At 33.4% G+C, this 22348-nt stretch overlaps 1 protein-coding gene and 1 long non-coding RNA gene across 5 annotated transcripts in view; one reads left to right on the plus strand and one right to left on the minus strand.

The window, feature by feature from the left end:
* Positions 1 to 22348, minus strand: part of LOC116852709 (mediator of RNA polymerase II transcription subunit 16) — a 144673-nt gene that overhangs the window by 103676 nt on the left and 18649 nt on the right. The window contains exons 9-10 of one of the 4 annotated variants that reach the window (XM_032833331.1): positions 18169 to 18343; positions 15424 to 15570 (exon numbers count right to left, since the gene is read on the minus strand). In XM_032833331.1, coding sequence (XP_032689222.1) covers positions 15424 to 15570; positions 18169 to 18343 — 322 coding nt within the window. Of the gene's footprint in view, positions 1 to 15423; positions 15571 to 18165; positions 18344 to 22348 lie in introns of all 4 variants that reach the window. The other 3 variants (XM_032833329.1, XM_032833333.1, XM_032833332.1) reach the window with 3 other exon arrangements.
* Positions 21778 to 22348, plus strand: part of LOC116852714 — a 12520-nt gene continuing 11949 nt past the window's right edge. The window contains exon 1 of the long non-coding RNA XR_004379837.1: positions 21778 to 21853. This is a non-coding gene — a long non-coding RNA (uncharacterized LOC116852714). The remainder of the gene's footprint in view (positions 21854 to 22348) is intronic.

A 22348-nucleotide genomic window follows, 5' to 3' on the forward strand; every position in this document is an offset into this window, starting at 1 on the left:
AAATAATTTAGAAATATTTGTGAAACATTTTATCAAAATCTTGTTCACTAAAATATTTCAGAAATCGCTTATAATAAACATTGATTTATATATTTATGCATAAATTTAATTAATTTAATGAAATCTTATATGATAAGATGGATTTCTCCTTCTTTTAATTGTACTCCTTTATAATTACTCAAAATTTATAGTCTTTCATAACTTTATTTATTTAATAACAATCAATAATAAAAAAAAATTTACTATAAAAATTTAAAAATAACGAAATGGAAGTACGGGATTTTGTAGACTTCACCTCATTAGCTAAAAGTTAAATTATCAATAAAGTACGAAAAATATAATTTTTATTAAAATTATATCATTTTATTAAGTTATATTATCAAAAAATTATATTACTGTGTTAATCACACACATGGACAAAATGTAAGACGCTTATATCGATTGAAGAAGTGGCGTAGTGTCTAAGGCAACAAATTCATAATCCAAAGGTGCCTCAGGCAGAGTCCAGGTTCGAGTCCCACCAGTGTCAGTGAGAATTTTTAAATGTGATGTAGCATTGGAATCAAGTAATCTAAAGTTTTTGAAATAAAATCAGCAAGCGCTGTGACTTTTACGAATAGTTTATATTAAAAAAAAATAGTACATATATATTCATACATAAAAGAATATTTTTTTCTACTTAGGTGTGTCCAGATAGGGCTTACATAGACATGCCAGAATAGGACCTCGTCAGATTTACAAATCGGGCCCTAACTTACAAAAGCATTACATCTCTGTACAGGGCTTGTTCGGGCTTGTCTGAATGGCGCCTAGACAGAAATAAAACTATCTAGGGCTTTTACAAGCTCTCTTTTAAATTCTTACCCGGATAGTAAAGGCAGTTGGACGATGTATAATAGTTCTTTTACTTGAAATATTTCATAAACACTTCTTTTAAAACATCTGTTCTACCCGAACTATAACGGTACAAGAAATATTATATATAATAGAAAAGAGATTATAAAAGGCTCTCCGCTCCGAGCAGTCGTTTATATCTTTGCAGCGCGCTTCGGCGTTTCGAGCAAGGATGGGTCACAGGCTATAACAACTATAGGACTTCGAATTTCGCTTTAAAACTTTGGAATCATATTCTTGAAAGGTATTAACATCTTGTTGTACTAACATCTTATGAAAAAAATTTTGAAATTTTTGAAGGTTCTAAAGGTATTTCCCCCCTTAAAGGGTTAAGTACTTTACGAGTTATAAGGCCTGAAATTTCGAGTACCACCGACATTAGCATTACCCAAGTTATATCGCGTAAAGGTTGCACGGTCGGATTTATACCTCTTTTGTGTGTGCATGACACATGTGCATGACATATCTGTGTGTCGAATCAACGCCGAATCGAAGCGTGCGTCGTTTCGACTGCATATATGTATGTAGAGGTGAAACAGCAAAGCGGCAACACACTTTTAGATTCGGCGTCGATTCAGCACACAGATATGTCATGCACATGGTTAGTGTATCAAGCCTTGCTATGTTTCATAGCTATGGGCGGAGCGACGCAGCGAGTTCGCGTGTATCACGGTCGCGCGCCAGCCGAAGACATCTTTCTTTCGGCTGCCGCTTCCCGTACGTTCATTAGCTTACACAAAATAATTTCTTAAAAACTATTGCGAATATCGCAAAACGGCATGGAATTTTCTTGCTCACCTCGATCCATTCTACGTTCTCGTAAAATGTTATCATAGTGGTCTGGGACACCCTGTATACAACTTTTCTACATTTAGTACTTACCTTTCAATACAAATATCCAATTAATTTTATTTTAAAGACATCAAGAAAAGTGTATATCAATTACCCACGGTTCAATTGCCTACATTAATTGGCCGACACTAAAAAATCCCTAAATCACATGCGGTGATTGGTGGTGGGCAAATGAACCGCTTTCTATCAAGGATACAAAGCTTCAAAAATATTTCATATGACTATATTAACTCATATGTCTATAATATTTCATATGTCTATAATAAATCGCAATTTTTATAATTTTCCTCGATTGGGGGATAAATAATTGTTATTTCTTGCTTCTGCAAGATCCCAGGAACAATTTTCAATGATAAAAAAAGATTTTGCAAGTGAGCATAAAATGGTATTTTCTTAACATCCTCTTTTCAAACGTAACACACCGAATATCTTAACATCCTCTTTTCAAACGTAACACACCGAATATCTTAAAAACTAAATAAGATATAGAGGTCAAATTTTTTTTTATTGTATTGTTTTTATTTTATTGTATTGTGACGGGGATACATTTTCATAAAAAGAAATTAAACTGGCCTCTATATCTTATTTAATTTTTAAGATACCCAGTCTGTTACGTTTGAAAGGAGGATGTTAAAAAAAGATAATTTTATACTTGCGGAACTTTTTTTTATCATTGAAAACTGGGATCTTGCAGAAGCAAGAAATAACAATTATTTATCCTCCAGAACCAGGGAAAGTTATGAAAATCGCAATTAATTTTGATCGACACGCTAAGATAAAACAAAAGTCAATTTATTTTTTAATAAGATTCTAATTTTTTATATCTATGTTTGTAGTCTTTGTCACGACAAATTCAATGAAATACACATATCCAAGATAACTAGAGATCAAATAATGGAAAACAATTAAAGAAATCTTATTAATCTTTACTACATCTTAATGTAGTTATCTTAACTTTATTACATCTTAATAAAATCAATCCCCACAGTATGCTTTATCCTAAGAATATCCCAAATTTTTCAAGATTGATAAAGGCAAACTCACAGATATGCCAAGAAGATATCGCAAAATTTCGATATCGTAGGATATCGTACGTCATTTTATCATTATAATCATAAGATATTTCTGGACAGTCTCAGTTATCTAATGGATATCCAGAGGACGAGTATCCGCATATGTGATATCCCACATCAAGAGACGCGGTAGCGTCTCGCGCCAAGTGAACGCGCGAAGCGAGGAACGGCGTGAGATCAGACTTGCCACATGTGCGACCGAGTACGCGTAACTATAGTGCGTGTGGCGCAGCGCAACACAAGCGAAGAACTGTGTACGTGTGGGCTGCCTATGACGAACTATAGTGCTTGGCGCTTCGGCCAGGCTCGAGCGGTGGAAGAATGCAGACGTACAAGCTGCCGTCTCTCTCCCGACCTATAGCTATAGCTAACGCTGCTAGCTTAGCAGCTATAGGTCGGGAGAGAGACGGCAGCTTGTACGTCTGCATTCTTCCACCGCTCGAGCCTGTCCGAAGCGCCAAGCACTATAGTTCGTCATAGGCAGCCCACACGTACACAGTTCTTCGCTTGTGTTGCGCTGCGCCACACGCACTATAGTTACGCGTACTCGGTCGCACATGTGGCAAGTCTGATCTCACGCCGTTCCTCGCTTCGCGCGTTCACTTGGCGCGAGACGCTACCGCGTCTCTTGATGTGGGATATCACATATGCGGATACTCGTCCTCTGGATATCCATTAGATAACTGAGACTGTCCAGAAATATCTTATGATTATAATGATAAAATGACGTACGATATCCTACGATATCGAAATTTTGCGATATCTTCTTGGCATATCTGTGAGTTTGCCTTTATCAATCTTGAAAAATTTGGGATATTCTTAGGATAAAGCATACTGTGGGGATTGATTTTATTAAGATGTAATAAAGTTAAGATAACTACATTAAGATGTAGTAAAGATTAATAAGATTTCTTTAATTGTTTTCCATTATTTGATCTCTAGTTATCTTGGATATGTGTATTTCATTGAATTTGTCGTGACAAAGACTACAAACATAGATATAAAAAATTAGAATCTTATTAAAAAATAAATTGACTTTTGTTTTATCTTAGCGTGTCGATCAAAATTAATTGCGATTTTCATAACTTTCCCTGGTTCTGGAGGATAAATAATTGTTATTTCTTGCTTCTGCAAGATCCCAGTTTTCAATGATAAAAAAAAGTTCCGCAAGTATAAAATTATCTTTTTTTAACATCCTCCTTTCAAACGTAACAGACTGGGTATCTTAAAAATTAAATAAGATATAGAGGCCAGTTTAATTTCTTTTTATGAAAATGTATCCCCGTCACAATACAATAAAATAAAAACAATACAATAAAAAAAAATTTGACCTCTATATCTTATTTAGTTTTTAAGATATTCGGTGTGTTACGTTTGAAAAGAGGATGTTAAGATATTCGGTGTGTTACGTTTGAAAAGAGGATGTTAAGAAAATACCATTTTATGCTCACTTGCAAAATCTTTTTTTATCATTGAAAATTGTTCCTGGGATCTTGCAGAAGCAAGAAATAACAATTATTTATCCCCCAATCGAGGAAAATTATAAAAATTGCGATTTATTATAGACATATGAAATATTATAGACATATGAGTTAATATAGTCATATGAAATATTTTTGAAGCTTTGTATCCTTGATAGAAAGCGGTTCATTTGCCCACCACCAATCACCGCATGTGATTTAGGGATTTTTTAGTGTCGGCCAATTAATGTAGGCAATTGAACCGTGGGTAATTGATATACACTTTTCTTGATGTCTTTAAAATAAAATTAATTGGATATTTGTATTGAAAGGTAAGTACTAAATGTAGAAAAGTTGTATACAGGGTGTCCCAGACCACTATGATAACATTTTACGAGAACGTAGAATGGATCGAGGTGAGCAAGAAAATTCCATGCCGTTTTGCGATATTCGCAATAGTTTTTAAGAAATTATTTTGTGTAAGCTAATGAACGTACGGGAAGCGGCAGCCGAAAGAAAGATGTCTTCGGCTGGCGCGCGACCGTGATACACGCGAACTCGCTGCGTCGCTCCGCCCATAGCTATGAAACATAGCAAGGCTTGATACACTAACCATGTGCATGACATATCTGTGTGCTGAATCGACGCCGAATCTAAAAGTGTGTTGCCGCTTTGCTGTTTCACCTCTACATACATATATGCAGTCGAAACGACGCACGCTTCGATTCGGCGTTGATTCGACACACAGATATGTCATGCACATGTGTCATGCACACACAAAAGAGGTATAAATCCGACCGTGCAACCTTTACGCGATATAACTTGGGTAATGCTAATGTCGGTGGTACTCGAAATTTCAGGCCTTATAACTCGTAAAGTACTTAACCCTTTAAGGGGGGAAATACCTTTAGAACCTTCAAAAATTTCAAAATTTTTTTCATAAGATGTTAGTACAACAAGATGTTAATACCTTTCAAGAATATGATTCCAAAGTTTTAAAGCGAAATTCGAAGTCCTATAGTTGTTATAGCCTGTGACCCATCCTTGCTCGAAACGCCGAAGCGCGCTGCAAAGATATAAACGACTGCTCGGAGCGGAGAGCCTTTTATAATCTCTTTTCTATTATATATAATATTTCTTGTACCGTTATAGTTCGGGTAGAACAGATGTTTTAAAAGAAGTGTTTATGAAATATTTCAAGTAAAAGAACTATTATACATCGTCCAACTGCCTTTACTATCCGGGTAAGAATTTAAAAGAGAGCTTGTAAAAGCCCTAGATAGTTTTATTTCTGTCTAGGCGCCATTCAGACAAGCCCGAACAAGCCCTGTACAGAGATGTAATGCTTTTGTAAGTTAGGGCCCGATTTGTAAATCTGACGAGGTCCTATTCTGGCATGTCTATGTAAGCCCTATCTGGACACACCTAAGTAGAAAAAAATATTCTTTTATGTATGAATATATATGTACTATTTTTTTTTAATATAAACTATTCGTAAAAGTCACAGCGCTTGCTGATTTTATTTCAAAAACTTTAGATTACTTGATTCCAATGCTACATCACATTTAAAAATTCTCACTGACACTGGTGGGACTCGAACCTGGACTCTGCCTGAGGCACCTTTGGATTATGAATTTGTTGCCTTAGACACTACGCCACTTCTTCAATCGATATAAGCGTCTTACATTTTGTCCATGTGTGTGATTAACACAGTAATATAATTTTTTGATAATATAACTTAATAAAATGATATAATTTTAATAAAAATTATATTTTTCGTACTTTATTGATAATTTAACTTTTAGCTAATGAGGTGAAGTCTACAAAATCCCGTACTTCCATTTCGTTATTTTTAAATTTTTATAGTAAATTTTTTTTTATTATTGATTGTTATTAAATAAATAAAGTTATGAAAGACTATAAATTTTGAGTAATTATAAAGGAGTACAATTAAAAGAAGGAGAAATCCATCTTATCATATAAGATTTCATTAAATTAATTAAATTTATGCATAAATATATAAATCAATGTTTATTATAAGCGATTTCTGAAATATTTTAGTGAACAAGATTTTGATAAAATGTTTCACAAATATTTCTAAATTATTTTAATGTTATATTTCAATATAATTTCAAAGTTATCTTTCGGAAAGCTTGCTATGTGGAATTCTATATGACCCGCCTTATTTGGAAGAAGATTTGTATTTTTGAGAACCAAAATCATAGGTATTTTGGTTTTACTTCAAGCTTATATGAATTTTGTTTCAGTCTAAGATTGTAAACTAAAATTCTGTAAGACTTTAAACTATTTCAAAAATTGAATAAACGAAACCCTGACTGAATTATATAAGTACATGTCTTGTTGTGTTGATGTTTACGGACATCCACATCTGTGTCTATTTTGGGCCTATTTACGAATTTTCTTTTAGAAATCCTTTTGCTTGACCATATGTAAGCCTAACGATGGCAGGACTTATTAAGGGAATCCCCAACAGCGCCTATTTAAGGTCTATTTAAGAAATTCTACTCAGAATTTGCCTTTGTAGGCCCTTTCTAGGCACAACAGTGGTAGACCTTGTTAAGAGAATCTCAATAGTGCCTATTCAGAGTTTGTTAAGGAAATTCTACTTAGAATTTACCTTTGTACACCTTTTCTAGGTCCAACGATGCCAAGCCTATTTTAGGGCATGTCTATCTAGGCCCTTTACGGACTTGGGGCATGCTCTGATAAAATCTTACCCGTGTAAAGGAGGGTCGGGCACCAGTATCGCAGTCAGTTTAGCTTTGAAATTCGATTTGTATGAAACAGTTTTGAAAACTCAAAATAAAGTCGTATTCGAAAAGAAGTAAAAATGTAACATCCCGAGCATCGAATCCGCGTAATTTCAGTGGCAATCTTGCAACTAATACAAGTGGCAAAAGGCTCAAGTTATTGGAGCAAATTTGGAACTTTTGGAGCACCCTGCACCACTTCACCCAGACATACAAAAGCATATTCTTCCTATCTATGAAGACCTGTCACAAGAAGATCTACTCCAAAGATGCTTGGGCGGCTATACACAGAATGCTAATGAAAGTTTCAATTCAACTCTTTGACGCTTCGCTCCAAAGCACCTGCATTCTGGGTTGAAAATCAATGAAATTGCAGCATATATAGCAGCCGACTTGTTTAATGAAGAATATACTTCTATTTTACAAACTATGAACACCATAGGTATCATCATTGGAAAGTAATGTAAAACGTATGCTGACAACATCGATAAGCGCGGAGTGATGCGATAGGAGCGACGCCACTCGTTAACGATCAAGGAGGCTCGTAAAGCACGTAGAGAAGAACATTTGGAGGAAAATCAGCTTTATGAGGAAGCTGAAGGACTATTGTAGCGCTCTGGAATTGCAGACTAGACAGTAAGTTATTGAAATGTTAAGTTTTCACTTTTCGAAACTTTAAATACGTTTTTCTCAAAACTGCATTTTCGAAAGTAAGTTGGTGTAAGGGATAACTCAAAAACTATTTGACCGATCTCGTTGAAACTTTGCACACATCTAAATAACAATATTATCTTGTTCTTGAACCTATAGATTTTAAAAAGTCATTGAAAATAAGTACTTTTTTATTGCAACATATAGCAAAGATTTCGTGTAAAACTTGAATTTATTTTTAAAATACGTGCCATTTTTGTAATTTTCAATTTTTTTCACTTTTCTTAGGTTCATACACATCGTATGAATGTTAATGATAAAACCATTTTGTATGTGTTTGTTTCAGATTAATATAGCAGAGCCTAAAGCTCACACCGTTTCACAACTTGCGCTACAACCTTGCCGGAAGACAGTATCACAAATCCGCCATTTTTAAATATTTTGTAAAAACAAAAATACGTTGTAATAGTTAGAAGTACTAATAAATAATATCCAAAGTTTCAAAAATGTAAGACAAACCTTTAAAAACATTTCTTTAAAAAAAAAATTCATAAATGTTGCCTCATTTTCAGCCGCCTAAAGAAATTTCCCCCCCTTAAGTCACAAATTTTTCTGCACAACCTTTTTCTTTGTTCAATCGATATTTGGCGGTTTTTAAGATTGCTAATTACGAATTTGAAGTTAGTTTTTGAAAATTCAAGATGGCGGATCCAATATGGCGGATGACAATTTTAAAGCTCACTCGATTTTCATGAAAATTGATATCCGAGAGTTTTTGGTGTCGCTGATCACGAATTCGAAATCACTTTTTTGAAATTCAAGCTATTCACAGACTCAACTTCACTCATTTACAGAAAGAAATATAACTTATCGCGATTTTTGGTATTTTAGCTCGCCATATTGAGTTCGCTATATTAAATTTGGAAATTTTTGTTGCATCATCATCTACAGTTTAAAAAGCATCAACCAAGCCATTTTTTCCATATGTTTATTTTGCAATATTTTTGGCAAATAAATTTCTTTAAAAAAAAAACACCATTTTTTTATATTAATTTGTTTATGAATAATTAAATTTGTAAAATTTAACATTCTATGCAAATGATCCCGTTAGAGAAACATCAGAGCTTCACAATGAATCCATACCGTTTCGAAGTCTTTACAAATTAGTTTAAATTCGTAAAAACTGCTCTAAAATAGGTATATCATATATGATAGACTATGATTTAAAGGGTTAATAGAAAAATGCTTTGTTATAGTGTTTTGAAAAGCTCTCGAGATAAACTACAAGAATATGCAATAAAAAATAGGAAGTTTCATTAAAAACATTGAAAGCGACCTTTACATGACCTTGACAACGTTGTTCAAGATCACACTAATCCACTATCTGATCCGTCATTTAAAACCTTATAACTTTTGTCCGAAACGTTTTTCTCTAAAATGTCATGTTTATGAAAAAATTGGGTGGTCTGGAACACCTTGTATATATAGGGTATCCCAAAACTGGTAGAACACCCGTTAGGGGTAGATGGGGGTTCAATTTGGAATTGAAAGTTCCTCTTGCATTTTTGGATCCGACAATTAGTTAACGAAATATTAATGAATTAAGTCTGCCAATCTCTTACCGTCCCGAGTGAGCGCTCAGAGACGTAAAACGCTGTGGACTTCTCAGGGGCCCTTCTTGTCCGTTTGTCTCTCCTTTTTGTATCACAAGGGAATAAATGTGGATGAGTGAGTGAGTGGATGTGTGGGCGAGTGCCTGACCGGGACTAGGAGGGGAGGGAAGTGGCAAGTTTTCTATATGTGGGAATAATGTGCCTCTCATACACACAACGCAAGAAAATCACTTACACTCTCCATCCCCCTACCCCCCATACACACATACTAAAATTATTCATGGTACTCAACCACCGACGTGCAGAAAACATTCAAGTCACCCACGCATTCGAAGGAAGCATATCACACATGTTCTCCCCCTCCGGCATATAAAGCGCAATCATTCCGTCCATTTTCACTAAAAACATTTAAATTATCCATGCACTCATAATCGCACACAAAAACACTCGCATACAGAAAACTTGCCACTCCATCCCCTCTTAGTCCCAGTCAGGCACTCACCCACACATCCACTCACTCACTAATCCACATTTGTTCCCTTGTGATACAAAAAGGGGAGACAAACGGACAAGAAGGGCCCCTGAGAAGTCCACAGCGTTCTACGTCTCTGAGCGCTCACCCAGGACGGTAAGAGATTGGCAGACTTAATTCATTAATATTTCGTTAACTAATTGTCGGATCCAAAAATGCAAGAGGAACTTTCAATTCCAAATTGCACCCCCTATCTACCTCTAACGGGTGTTCTACCAGTTTTGGGACATCCTGTATAGGGTATCCCGCATAAGACGTATCAAAAGAAAAATATAAGTAGAACAGATAAAAGTGAAAAATATGGTCAAAGTCACTTTAATTAGAGCGCGTGATGCGGCAAGTGAGACATACGGCTCAGAAAACATACAGCGAAGAAAATGGATAATTGTTCGCGAGCCTATCTTACAGGTTAGAGAGGTGGGCCGTTTGATAGCATATTGAAATGGATAGCTCCGTGTGTGCATCCTTGTACGTGTACGCTCGTCTATTTTTTTCATCATTATTTATTTAACTTTTGTATAACTTTGAGAAGGGTTGTCAATATCAATATAAAAATCTTAAATAGAAATCCCTATTTTTTGTAGCATATCTTTGTAGTTGACGTTGGGACGTTTCCAAAACATTGGTTATAAAACTTTTTTCAAAGATTCAATACCGCAGGCATTACCATTAGCAAGATGCAGGCCGTTGGATTTGCATCTTTTGTGTGTCAGCAGAAATAAGACCTTATGGGAAGTGAGGAATATACACACACACAAGGACACGCACGCACCCTAAAAAATGTAAATCCGATGCACTATCTCCATGTGATATATCGTAGTTAATGTTAATGCCTGCGATATTGAAGCTTTAAAAACTCATAATTCTGAAAGTTCTCATCGATAAAAAGTTTTAATAAATGTTTTGGAAACATTTGTCAGTTGCAAGGATATATTATGAAAAGTAGAGGTTTTTATTTAAGATTTTGACAACGCTTCTCAAGGTCATTTAAAGATCAAATAAATATCAGTATCTAATAGCTTTTCATACTACTTGTGTTTCAAACTTTTTTTAAATAAATCATATTTTTTAATATAATTAGTCATTTCAAAGCTTTTGACGGGCACATAGTGATTTAGGACTATTGTGACAAACTCTGAATACAATCTCAGGAACGATAGATGTCGCAGGGAAGATCATTTTTTACTGAGCAATCCATGTTCTCTGACGCGTCGTTTAGGAGCTACACGATCGCGCAGACAGGTCTTAGATGACATTTATTATAATTATGAAATAAAATATTTATTTATTACTTAATTTATTAAGTACACTTGCACATAGCTTACAGAAGGTTCAAATTGTCTAGCCTGAATCTGATTGCATTAATTATACCATCGTAACATTTATTGTCGGGCTCTATCGAACATTTAAAATCTGTGTTGAATTAAGTGTCGAAAGCAGTGCACAGTTGCACAATAGTTTCTCTGTGATGTCGACTGGGATAATATGCATGACACTCTTCACATATTCCCAAAGAAATAAATTAATGGGCATTAAGTCGGGCAATCGCGCTGGCCACGATACGCTGCATAACTTCTAAATGACGTGTCAGAATATATGGGTTACTTGACAGAAAATAGTGTTTTCTACGAGATCTATCATTCTTCAGAGTTTATCGCAGAGATCTTGAAACACCCTGTATATACAGGGTGTCCCATTTTAAATAATGTATTTTAATATTTCTTCTGTAACTCGTCATAGACGAATTTTTCACACAAATGTTAAAAATACGGACTTAACCTTCAGTAACTTTTTTAAGATCAGGTCAAAGTCACTTAAAATTTTTTAAATAAAACCCCCATTTTTTATTTCATATTCTTGTAGCTAATTTCATGACCTTTTCAAAACATTACAATAAAGTATTTTTTCATTAAATAGTTTCTGAGTTATGAGACTTAAAAGTTAACAGCTAAAGGTTAAATCAATCCGTTATCTTAATGCAATTAAGTTTGAGACTAATAGAGAATGATGACTTTAATTGACTTTGACATGTTGTCCTCAGGCTCAGGTATCAAGCTTATCTTGAATTTTTAAATATATTTCTTTTACTTTTATTCTATTTTTAGCGTTACTCCGGAACATCATCGTGGTACTTTCTGTTCCTTTAGGATGCATCAAAAGTTGTTTGTGATTAAGAGGGGAAAATATGATGGAAAAAATTTAGTCAAAGTTATTGTGATTTTTTAGAAGGACCCATACAAATTTATTTGTACTAACTTGTAGACAATGTTCAAATTTTTTAGTGACTTATTAATGTTATTTTATTTTATGTTTGCTAAGTTTTGCATTTTTTACTTTATTTATTACTGATTCATTCGTATATTATTTGCGTATCCTAGAAGAAAGTATCATCCAAATGATAGTATGATTCGCATAATAAATCGCGTCGTGAACGACACCGAATTCGAAAACGAAATAGACCTCAGAGATCTTAATAATATTGGAAATATGTACTGTCGTTTAGGTTGCTATAAAATCACATGTGAGCATTCAACAGATAGAGAGCGAGTTGGGCATTCCAAAAAGCATAGCTTCCAGAGAGAGGTTTCTACGATTTTTAATAAAGTTTTACCTTTACCATGTGATTCTAATACATGCACTGTCTGATAATGATATGATACCGTGTTCCCTCGATCTATCTCCGCTCGTTTTTTTCTGGGATTTGTTAAAAAATATTGATCCATATTCTGAATCCTTTTTTATCAATAAAAGTGCCTTAAATGTAGTTTCTCAGCCAATCAGGTGGCTCCTAAGCCTTTTTTAGAGGCTCACTTATAGTTAAAAAAGTACTCATAATATGGGCTATTGTTTTTGCAAGATCGCAGACGATGAGAGATCACATGAAAGAACAAATATCACAATCATGTCAAAAAGTTGCTAGAAAGAACAATGGTAAAAAAAAGTCATTTTTTGTTTACTGAGACAAACGTGAAAACGTTATCATTACTTACTAATTTTGACTAGCTAAATACAGTAGTACTACTATTAGAATTACCCTGGAACACCCGGAACATCTTCTATTTTGAGGTTAAAGTTGTATTTCTCCCGATAATTCCCTATATCGCGTTACAAGTATTACTGAAACTGTCGATATTGTGGGAAACAATTGCTATCTGCAAATACACAAATTACAAACATAAGTGCGTTTATCTATTTATCTTGCGTTTAAGTCAGATCTATTTATTTGTTTATTTGGCGTTTAAGTTTATCTGAGCGAAAAGTCATTAATTTTGCTAGAAGAAACAAAGTAAATAATATTAAAACTTCATTTACCTTATATTTTCCTAGATATTCGATAACTAAGTTGAAGATGAATTTATAGTTTTTTTTTTTTTTTTTAGTGGGACATCCAATATAGTGTACTGAATCCAAATCCGGGATCAGAATTCGGAAATTCAAAATAGCGAATCCAATATGGCGGTTATAAACAAAAAAGAAGGAAAAAAGGTGGGACATTTCTCGTTACCCCTTAAAGGATAAAGGTCCATAAGTTTAGGATTTAAGTATTTGAAGTTTGAGGGTTTCGGGTTAAAGGATTTTGAGTATAAGGGTTTGGGGTTTATAAGTTTTTAAGATTTGAGGTAGATATCCTGAAAGCAGAAAATATAAAAAAATGGTGATAAAAGTTAATGTTTCCTCATTTGTTCTATAAAAAAAGTAACGAATTTTTACTTTAAAATACGCTGTATTGGACCCGTCATTTTAAATATCGGAAGTCAATCTAGTTGATAAAAATATCTTGCACTTGTTGTTTGTGATTTGTGTATTTGCAGATAGTAATTTCCCTCCACAATATAAACACAATATAAACAGGTTCGGCAATATTTATAACGATATAAGGAATTATTTGGAGATATATAACTTTAACCTCAAAATAGATGTTTCCGGTGTTTCCCGGTAATTCTAATAGCATCACTGTATTTAACTGGTCAAAATTAATAAGGAATGATAACGTTTTCACGTTTGTCTCGATAGACAAAAACTTCGAAAAAAGATCGATAATTTCGAAATGGATGACCCAAAGTAGATAAAATTATAGTGTATTAAAAAGATCTAAAGAAGAATTATAAGAATATGCAATAAACAATAGAGGGTTTCATTGAAAAAATTCAAGGTAAGCTTGCTATGACCTTGATGACGCTACTTAAGGTCAAACTGATAAAATTAGTAAATAAATCTTTTTAAACTCTATAACTTTTATTTGACACATGTTTTTATAAAACTTATATTTTTTTAGATATTTCGGGGTCCTGGAACTTTTAGCCTTGTCACTCACGCACGCACACACGCACACATATGTATTATAATATTAGTACTACACAAGGTGTCCCAGAACGAAGCTCTTGAGAGAACGTAGAGCGGGTCGAGAAGAATATAAAAGTCCTATACCGTTTTGCGATATAATATATTCGTAATAATAACCAAGAAATTAGTTGCGAAAGATTAAGGAAGTATGCTGAATAATAGAAGACGGAGCGCTTGAGTCACAGCGCGGCCCAGTAATATAGCGTGTGGATGTCAGCGCGTGGCGATTGAAAGAACAACGCACAACTGCTTATGCTTATATCGTTACGTTCCTACGTCTTGCCGCATCACGCCAAGGCAAGATATAGCAGCGCGGTATAAACATAGATAATCTTCTCACGAAAGCATGGTCGTAGATTGTTTTAGGACACCCTGTATATATGTATTAGTATTATTTAGTGACATATAAATTCAATTTTGTCCCAATTTATAACATGTGTGTCTATTACTGACAGGTGATGAATATATAAACATATTCCTATTACTGAATATTACAGAAATACTACCAGAAATACAAATATAACCGAAAACTATGATTTATCATTCTTATTGTGTGTGTGTGTGTACAATACTATTTTCATATACACGCGCGCGCGCGTGTGTAATACTATTTTCATAAAAAAACAAAGATATTAGTAACATTTATATCATATTTCAGAAATTATATTACTCAGTAATTAATATATTATATATTTTATCATAATTCCAATAATAAGAATAAATATTCTGGTACCAATTAGCGACTTATTTTTATACACGTTGAAAAATGCGTGCCTTGTTGTTTTTTCTATTTAAAAAATGTTTTAATATTTTTTAACTTTTCCTCTCCCTTTCCTTTCTCCTCCTTTCTCTTTCCCTATCTATCTATCTATCTATCTATCTATCTATCTATCTGACAGAACAATATAAATTGCTTGAAATTAAAGAATAGCCATATAGAATTAAACATTTGATACTAACCATGAACTTCCAAAAGATCAGCGAATAACTATTCAAATTCCTATGTTGTATTCAGTAGCACTTGTAATACTCAGAATATTCTAAAATATCTAAGATTTTTAATTCTATTTGAAAATAATATTCTCATATTAATTGATTTGTAAAAAAAAAAAAAAAAATGCAATTGCAAAAAATAGAACGCTGTCATTAATTAGGACATTCATTTAATATGAATTCAAGATATCTTGTATTACTTATTGCTTAAACTAAAAGCATATAAGTATAAAATCTTACACCACCAGTCTTTATCTGCATCCTTTGTTCAGGTAGTCTCGCCAGTAAATTCAGAGCTAAATCAGCAACCCATTGAATAAGTTGCTGTAATGATTGTAGCGTGCTTGGTTCCACTGTAAATTCTTTTGGATCAAGATGTAACAGCACCTATATAGCACAAAAAATACTAAAAATAGAGCAACTATTGAATTAGTTTTATACGCTGATACTATTTGATTTCATTATAACCAGTGTTTATCTTAGATGTTTATCTTAGATGATTTTAAAATCATCTAGATGTGGACAAGATAAAAATTCGTAATGTTATCTAGTTCAGATAAAGATAATTTTCTTTTTTAAAATTCATCTAAATAAAAAATGAGAATTAGTACAATTTATTTAGATAATTTTATTTTTTTAGAAATATTTATAAAAATTTATTAAACATTTTTTTTATTTCTTAAAAATAAAAGTTTTTCATATGTTTTGTCTGATAATCGATTTATTTTTTATGTGATAAACTCAGCTCATACTAAAAACACAACATGTTGATTGACTACCGCGTCGTATTTTACTTTGCGGTAAGCATTTTTGCGTCCTACGTGCGCAGAAGTCATATAACTAGCACTTTAACTAGTCGAATCTTAGTTACTTCTACTTATGAGCAGATTTACCATTACTTCGGTACGGCTTATTAATTGAGTCCTTTTTGAATGTAGAATAGAGTAAAAAAATATAGATGAATATCTTCAAGTGTCCGATGTGTATCTTTTTAGAGACAAGAATCCATAGACTGAACGTGTTTTTAATTGCTATGATCACTGCTGTCTGCAATACGACATGCAGCCATGTGTGTATATTAGTTGTGTAAAAATAATGAATCTTATTGCTCGTGTATTGTTCATGAATTTGACGCATAGAAGGAGGAGGGCATACTAGGTGGCGGCGGGACGTCGTGCGTTCGAGATCTGCGTATCTTTTCGTTCCAGAGAGAAAAATATTGAGAGACTGCTTTAAACCACTGAGCTACTTGACGCTCCACGCTCACGACACTCTCCTCTCCCTAGATAACGCTCAGAGATGCCGTTCGGAAGCGACATCTCTGGCGCGATCCCGAGCGCACGGCGACTACAGAGAGAAATAATGTTACTTGTACTAAATGGTACAGCTGTCAGTCTCTCAAAGTCAAAGGTTGCTATCCTTTAAGACCTGCTGTCCATGTATGCCCATCTTCACCGTTGCCCTTCCACATCCGGTGCAAATAATACAAATAAGCCCTGGGGTCGACACCAATTTTTTGACGCATCGGGATTGACTATTCCATTTATTTCATTTGCGTAATCGTGTAGAGACTGACAGTAATTACAGTAGTTGAAAACATGTTCAGTTTCTGGATTTAAGAAAGATATGCGTCAGAAGTCTGGAGATGGCACGCTTGTCTATATTCAACATTCTACATCCAAAAAGGATTTAATTAATAAATGGCAGTATTTTATCTTCTTTTATAGTACACTCAGATGCATCGAAATTTTTACTTTCAGATGTAAAGAGTTTTAACAAGGTGTAGATGAGCACGATCGTTCCGCGCGATTCTTCACTTTCTTAAGGTTCTGCATTGAGAAAAAGTTATGGTAATAACTATCCTACCTGTGTTATAGTTACTAAATCATTTAGTAAAATAGTATCAACTAAATATAGAAGTGAATATGACTAAATCATTTGGTAACTATGAACCAAAAATCATGGTAATTATTACTAAAGCTTGGTGACTATTACCAACTATCATCAAATAATGTGGTAAATAAAACCATGTTGTTTAGTAATATTTACCACTATTATATGATTACTATTACCTCAACTGCTTGGTTATAATTACACAAAGCATGGTAATAATTATCAAAATTGTCATATTAAAAATATTTACAAATATTGTAATAATGCTTGATTTCAACTATGACGATAGAATGAGGAGGACGTACTAGGATCGCGGCGGTCGGGACCTGCGTCTTCTTTTCATTCCAGTGAGAGAAAAATATCGAAAACGCGGTTTGCTAGGCTGGGAATCGAACCATTTCGTGTTCTCGACACTGCTAGGCGCCACCGCCAATTCAGACTTTCTGCGGCGAGATAGTAGAGCCTTAATCCGTAAATCAATATCAAAATATACAGATTTAAGTAAGAATCAGAAGATTCTTTGCAAACAAAATCGCTTTCTCGCTCCATTCTTCTATAATACGACATCTAAATTTCTATAAAGCTCATCTACCTTATCAAAATTCTCTACGCTTAAAAGTAAAGATAAAGAGTAAAAGTAAAGATTCCTATGCACACGAGTATACACATAATCCTAAAGCAATCTTCTAATTGATTTTATTTCGTCTCATATTTACTGGGTAATATATTCTAATATATTTGTATGTGTATATACTTACTAAAATTGACTTCTTGACACGGCCAGGAAAACTTTTGCATTACGTATAACATTATCTTATATAATTAGTTAGATAAGATGACATTTTTTATCTAAGATGAGGGTGAAAAAACTTTGTTTAGGATCCGTTTAAGACTGCAAGCGCTTTGAAACGTGCATAAAAAGATTGTAGTCTATACGGTGTTTCGAAGCGTTTACAATGTCAAATGGATCTTGTCCTTTATATTTTTTTTATTCAGATAAAGGTAATTCTATTTCTTTACCTGGATGATCATCTATATAACTTTATCTAAATATCGGCAAACACTGATTGTAAATAATACATTACTTACTACCTTATCGACATCGGTAATGACGTCTGTTATCACCGCAGCTAAGCTCTCCGCTGGTCCTTTGTCGTGGGATATCATATCCGATGGTCTCAGTAAAGATTTGAAGGCTGTAGCTACTGAATGTATCATTAATAATGACGATAAATCCCCTGCTTTACTCTGTCCCGACACAAGCATTCTGGAAAAGTTAATTGTTATAATTAATTTTTTCTATTGTTTTTTCTATTATTTATTTATAACTTAAAAATAATTTTTTATAATTTTAAGAGAACCATAAAAATTAATATTTAAAAGCTACAATGAGTTGAAAATAGTTATGTTTTAAAAATAAACGTAGAAAAACTTGGATATCTTAAAAAAAAACCAGCTTTGACATTTTCAAATGATAAATAACATAGTTACAGTATATAAAGTATTATTATCACAGTCGTTAATTATAGATGAATTGTCGATTCCTGAGATTATTTTCAGAAAAAAATTTTAATATAGAAATGTCGAAGCTATTATAGTTTTTACAGAGAAAGTATTTAAAAATGACCAGTTGGGATGTAAAAAATTTATACGCTCAACAGTGTGATTCTGTAACTCGATAAATGACAACAATATCATTAGCATTGTGTGTCGTTGCACGTTTTTCCTAGCATACTTGCGCAACGTTAATAATAGTTAACGAGTTATAGAATTGCACTGCAGATACAGTTCATTACTGCAATGCTTCTTCGATTTGCTTCTTTAATTTTAAAATACATAATAATAAAGATATTTTGAAATCTTAATCATTAATAGTATTTTGGAATTCTAATCATCAATAATATTTGAGTCCTAATCATCAGTAGTATTTTGGAGTCTCAATCATCAATAGTAAAAGTATATTAAAGTCCAAATCATCTTAACTATGATATTGATGTGATTGTGGATATAATGCATACTTTTATTTTATTCATAAATAATTAATTTGTTAAAATTTTTGCTAATAAGAATAATGATATAAAAATCTTATAGGATATTGGCGCAATGTGTTTAGTTATTATATTAGTTATTATTATTTATCTGTCTTAGATAAATCATATTTTTCTATGATAAAGACATTTAAATCAATTGATACTATTGTTATTGATGTAGTTGCTATTATTTTTATTAATTAATAAATGATCGTTGTATTTATTGCATGAATATACCAGTAACAATTAATATATCAAAAAATTAATGAATATAAATCATTGATATGCATTTTCTTTTTTTATGATTTTTCCTTTTTTACCTATGTAGTCCTATGTAGTCAATCGTTAATATATTTTATAATGAAAATTAAAAAGTAATCCATCAATATTAACATATTTATTTTAACATCGTCTGTCTGAGACAAATATAGCTTTAATATTTTTACGCAACCACACCAATGCTTTGTAAAATTTTTATACTATTACTATTTAGACAGTACAAGATCTTCAGGAGAAATCCTGAGAATGTTCTAAGGACGTAGGAACGTTTTCAGAACGTCTTTAGGATGCCCTCTTGAGATCTGTGCTGAGTATTATTAGCACAAATTTCAACGAATTATTTATCCACATAAATGGTAATTATCCATAATAATGGCGACCTCATAGATTTCAATCACCTTGATATATGTTGTCAAGGTCACCCTCCTGAGTAACGTGCAAAAAGTTTTAACCGTCGTTCATTGTTTGTTAAAAAGTTATTCACAAAAAGAGATACATTAATATCAACACAAAGTATATTAAGTGTAGCATGTAAACGGTGTCTGTCCCTAGCCGTGTAACCGGGGGCGTAGCCCCAGACCCCCCGTACCGCGGTGGGAAGGGACCAAGTCTGTTGTACTAAAGCTAAAGAGTGAAAATTTCTCACAAAAGACTTGGCCTCCCTCCCTCGCTGCGGTGCGGAGGGTCTTGGAGGCGTAGCCCCTCAGTTATACGGCTAGGGACAGGCACCTTTTTTATTTTTATTATTTTCTAATTATAAAACTTCAAATATAATAGGAACATATGATGCACACACCGCGAGTCCGTCCGGGCGGACGGGCGAGCAGCGTGTGTGTGTGCGCGCGCGTGCGTACGTGCGCGCGCGTGTGTGTATGTAGCAGGTATCTTGCTAGCTTACAAATTCGGTCTTTTGTATATACGATGTCCAAAAATTACTTTCATTTTATGCAACTTTGTTAATAACTTTTTAACAAACAACGAGCGACGGCTAAAACCTTCTGAAGGTTATTCAAGAAGGTGACCTTGATAACATATGTCAAGGTGATTGAAATCTTTGAGGTCTTCATTATTATGCATAATTATCCTAAATTCAAATCTGAATACTTTAGCTAAAGCAAATTTCGAGTAACGACTGTTAATACGGCCTATAGACAAATATTGATTACTACTTATGTACGACGTTCTCAAGTTGAAATGAGACTCTTATCTCACTTAATACGTTTTTAAATGTGATATTGTGCTTTCCAGCTGATACATATTGTTGCTAGGAGATTGTAAATAAATTTAACAAGGAGATGCCACAACTTGCTAAACGAAATTTCTGAACAAGTCATAGCACGTTCGATAGCTACGATGTTGAACATCAACATCTTAACGGGGTTTGTACAAATGAGAAATTGTGAGAAATTACAGTATAAAGTTTGGGTCGCGGAGCTGTAGCGTACGTAGGGTGAAAATTGCGGCTCTCTTTCAGTAAGGTAGCGTGGCTGAGTGGATTGAGACGGTAAATATTGATAAAAAGGAAGTCAGTTCCAATGACCTTGACATATGTTGAAGAGGTCACCTTCCTGAGTGACTTTCTGAAGGTTTTAACCGACGTTGTTTGTTAAAAAGTTATTAACAAAAAGGTTGCAAAAAATGAATGTAATTTTTCAACACCGTATATACAAAAACATAAAATTTGTAGGCTAGGAAGGTACCTGCTACTATTCTAAGTAACATTCAAAAGGCTTTAAATGGCGCTCATTGTTTGTTAAAAAATTATTAAAAAAAATACATTAATATCAACACAGAATATATTAAGTGTAATATGTAAACGGTAAGCGTGATTTTTTTCAAACATTTAGTTCTCATAGAGACACGCATCTACGTGCGCGCGTGCGTGCGTGCGTGTAAAAAATATTTCTGTCATACCTATTCATCAATAAAGTATTTGTTCATATATTTCATGCATTTTTCCTTTAAAAAAAGCAAAAAATCGTGTGTTACATTGAGAAATTCATACAAATGCATGTTAAAAATTTGGAAGCCGTGTGTTATGTTCAGTTGCATACGCACGCACGCACGCATACACACACATACACACACACATACACTGCTCGCCCGCCCTGTCAGGCCATAAAAAGTTAAAAAAGTTACGTAAATATCTTCTGAGTAGTTTTCCGATATTACATAGATTAAAATTTACATTGTTTTCTATCGCTTTTTTTATAAATAAAACGTAATTATAAAACTACATATATTATAGAACTAGATAAATGTGCAAGTCAGTTAGTAACAATACTACATGAAACTGTAGATAAGTATAAGTCTAGAGTGTTTATAAACAGAAGTCTCACACAATGGACATGTGAATATATAAGGCTATTTGTACAGTATACAAAGCAGTGCTGAATATCGAAATCGGTATTCTCTATTAGTCGAGTCTCATTCGCGAATAGTAACTTGTATAAAATTACAGAACATTGGTAAGATGTTATTATATGAATTCTTACATCTAACATATAATGAGCAATTACTCATACAGTATTTGCGTGAGAAAGGTGTTATTTAACGAGAAATAATGTGTCCACGATGTAATTAGTAAATAAAGTACACGATTCTAATCCGCTACTCTTACACTGCACCAATAACTACTATTGTCACGTTCAAAACCGGCGAATAGTATGTAACTTTAAAATAAGCATATTACATGGTACTTGGTTCGCCAATATACATATGAGTTTCGTAAGGATATGTTGATTTATTGCTTACTTCTTACGTATGCAACCTCCGCGACACCATTTCCTTATGCAAGAGTTGCAGATTTGTGATAGAACTATAGTTGATTGGGCTAATTTTTGTCGTGAGGTAAACTACGAAGAGTCATTAAATTATATATATATATATATATATATATATATATATATATATATGTATGTATGTATGTATGTATATATATATATATATATATATATATATAT

The sequence above is a fragment of the Odontomachus brunneus genome, unplaced genomic scaffold, assembly GCF_010583005.1.
Source record: "Odontomachus brunneus isolate Ranch 3 - 2012 unplaced genomic scaffold, Obru_v1 Obru_scaffold_250, whole genome shotgun sequence".
NCBI lineage: Eukaryota > Metazoa > Arthropoda > Insecta > Hymenoptera > Formicidae > Odontomachus > Odontomachus brunneus.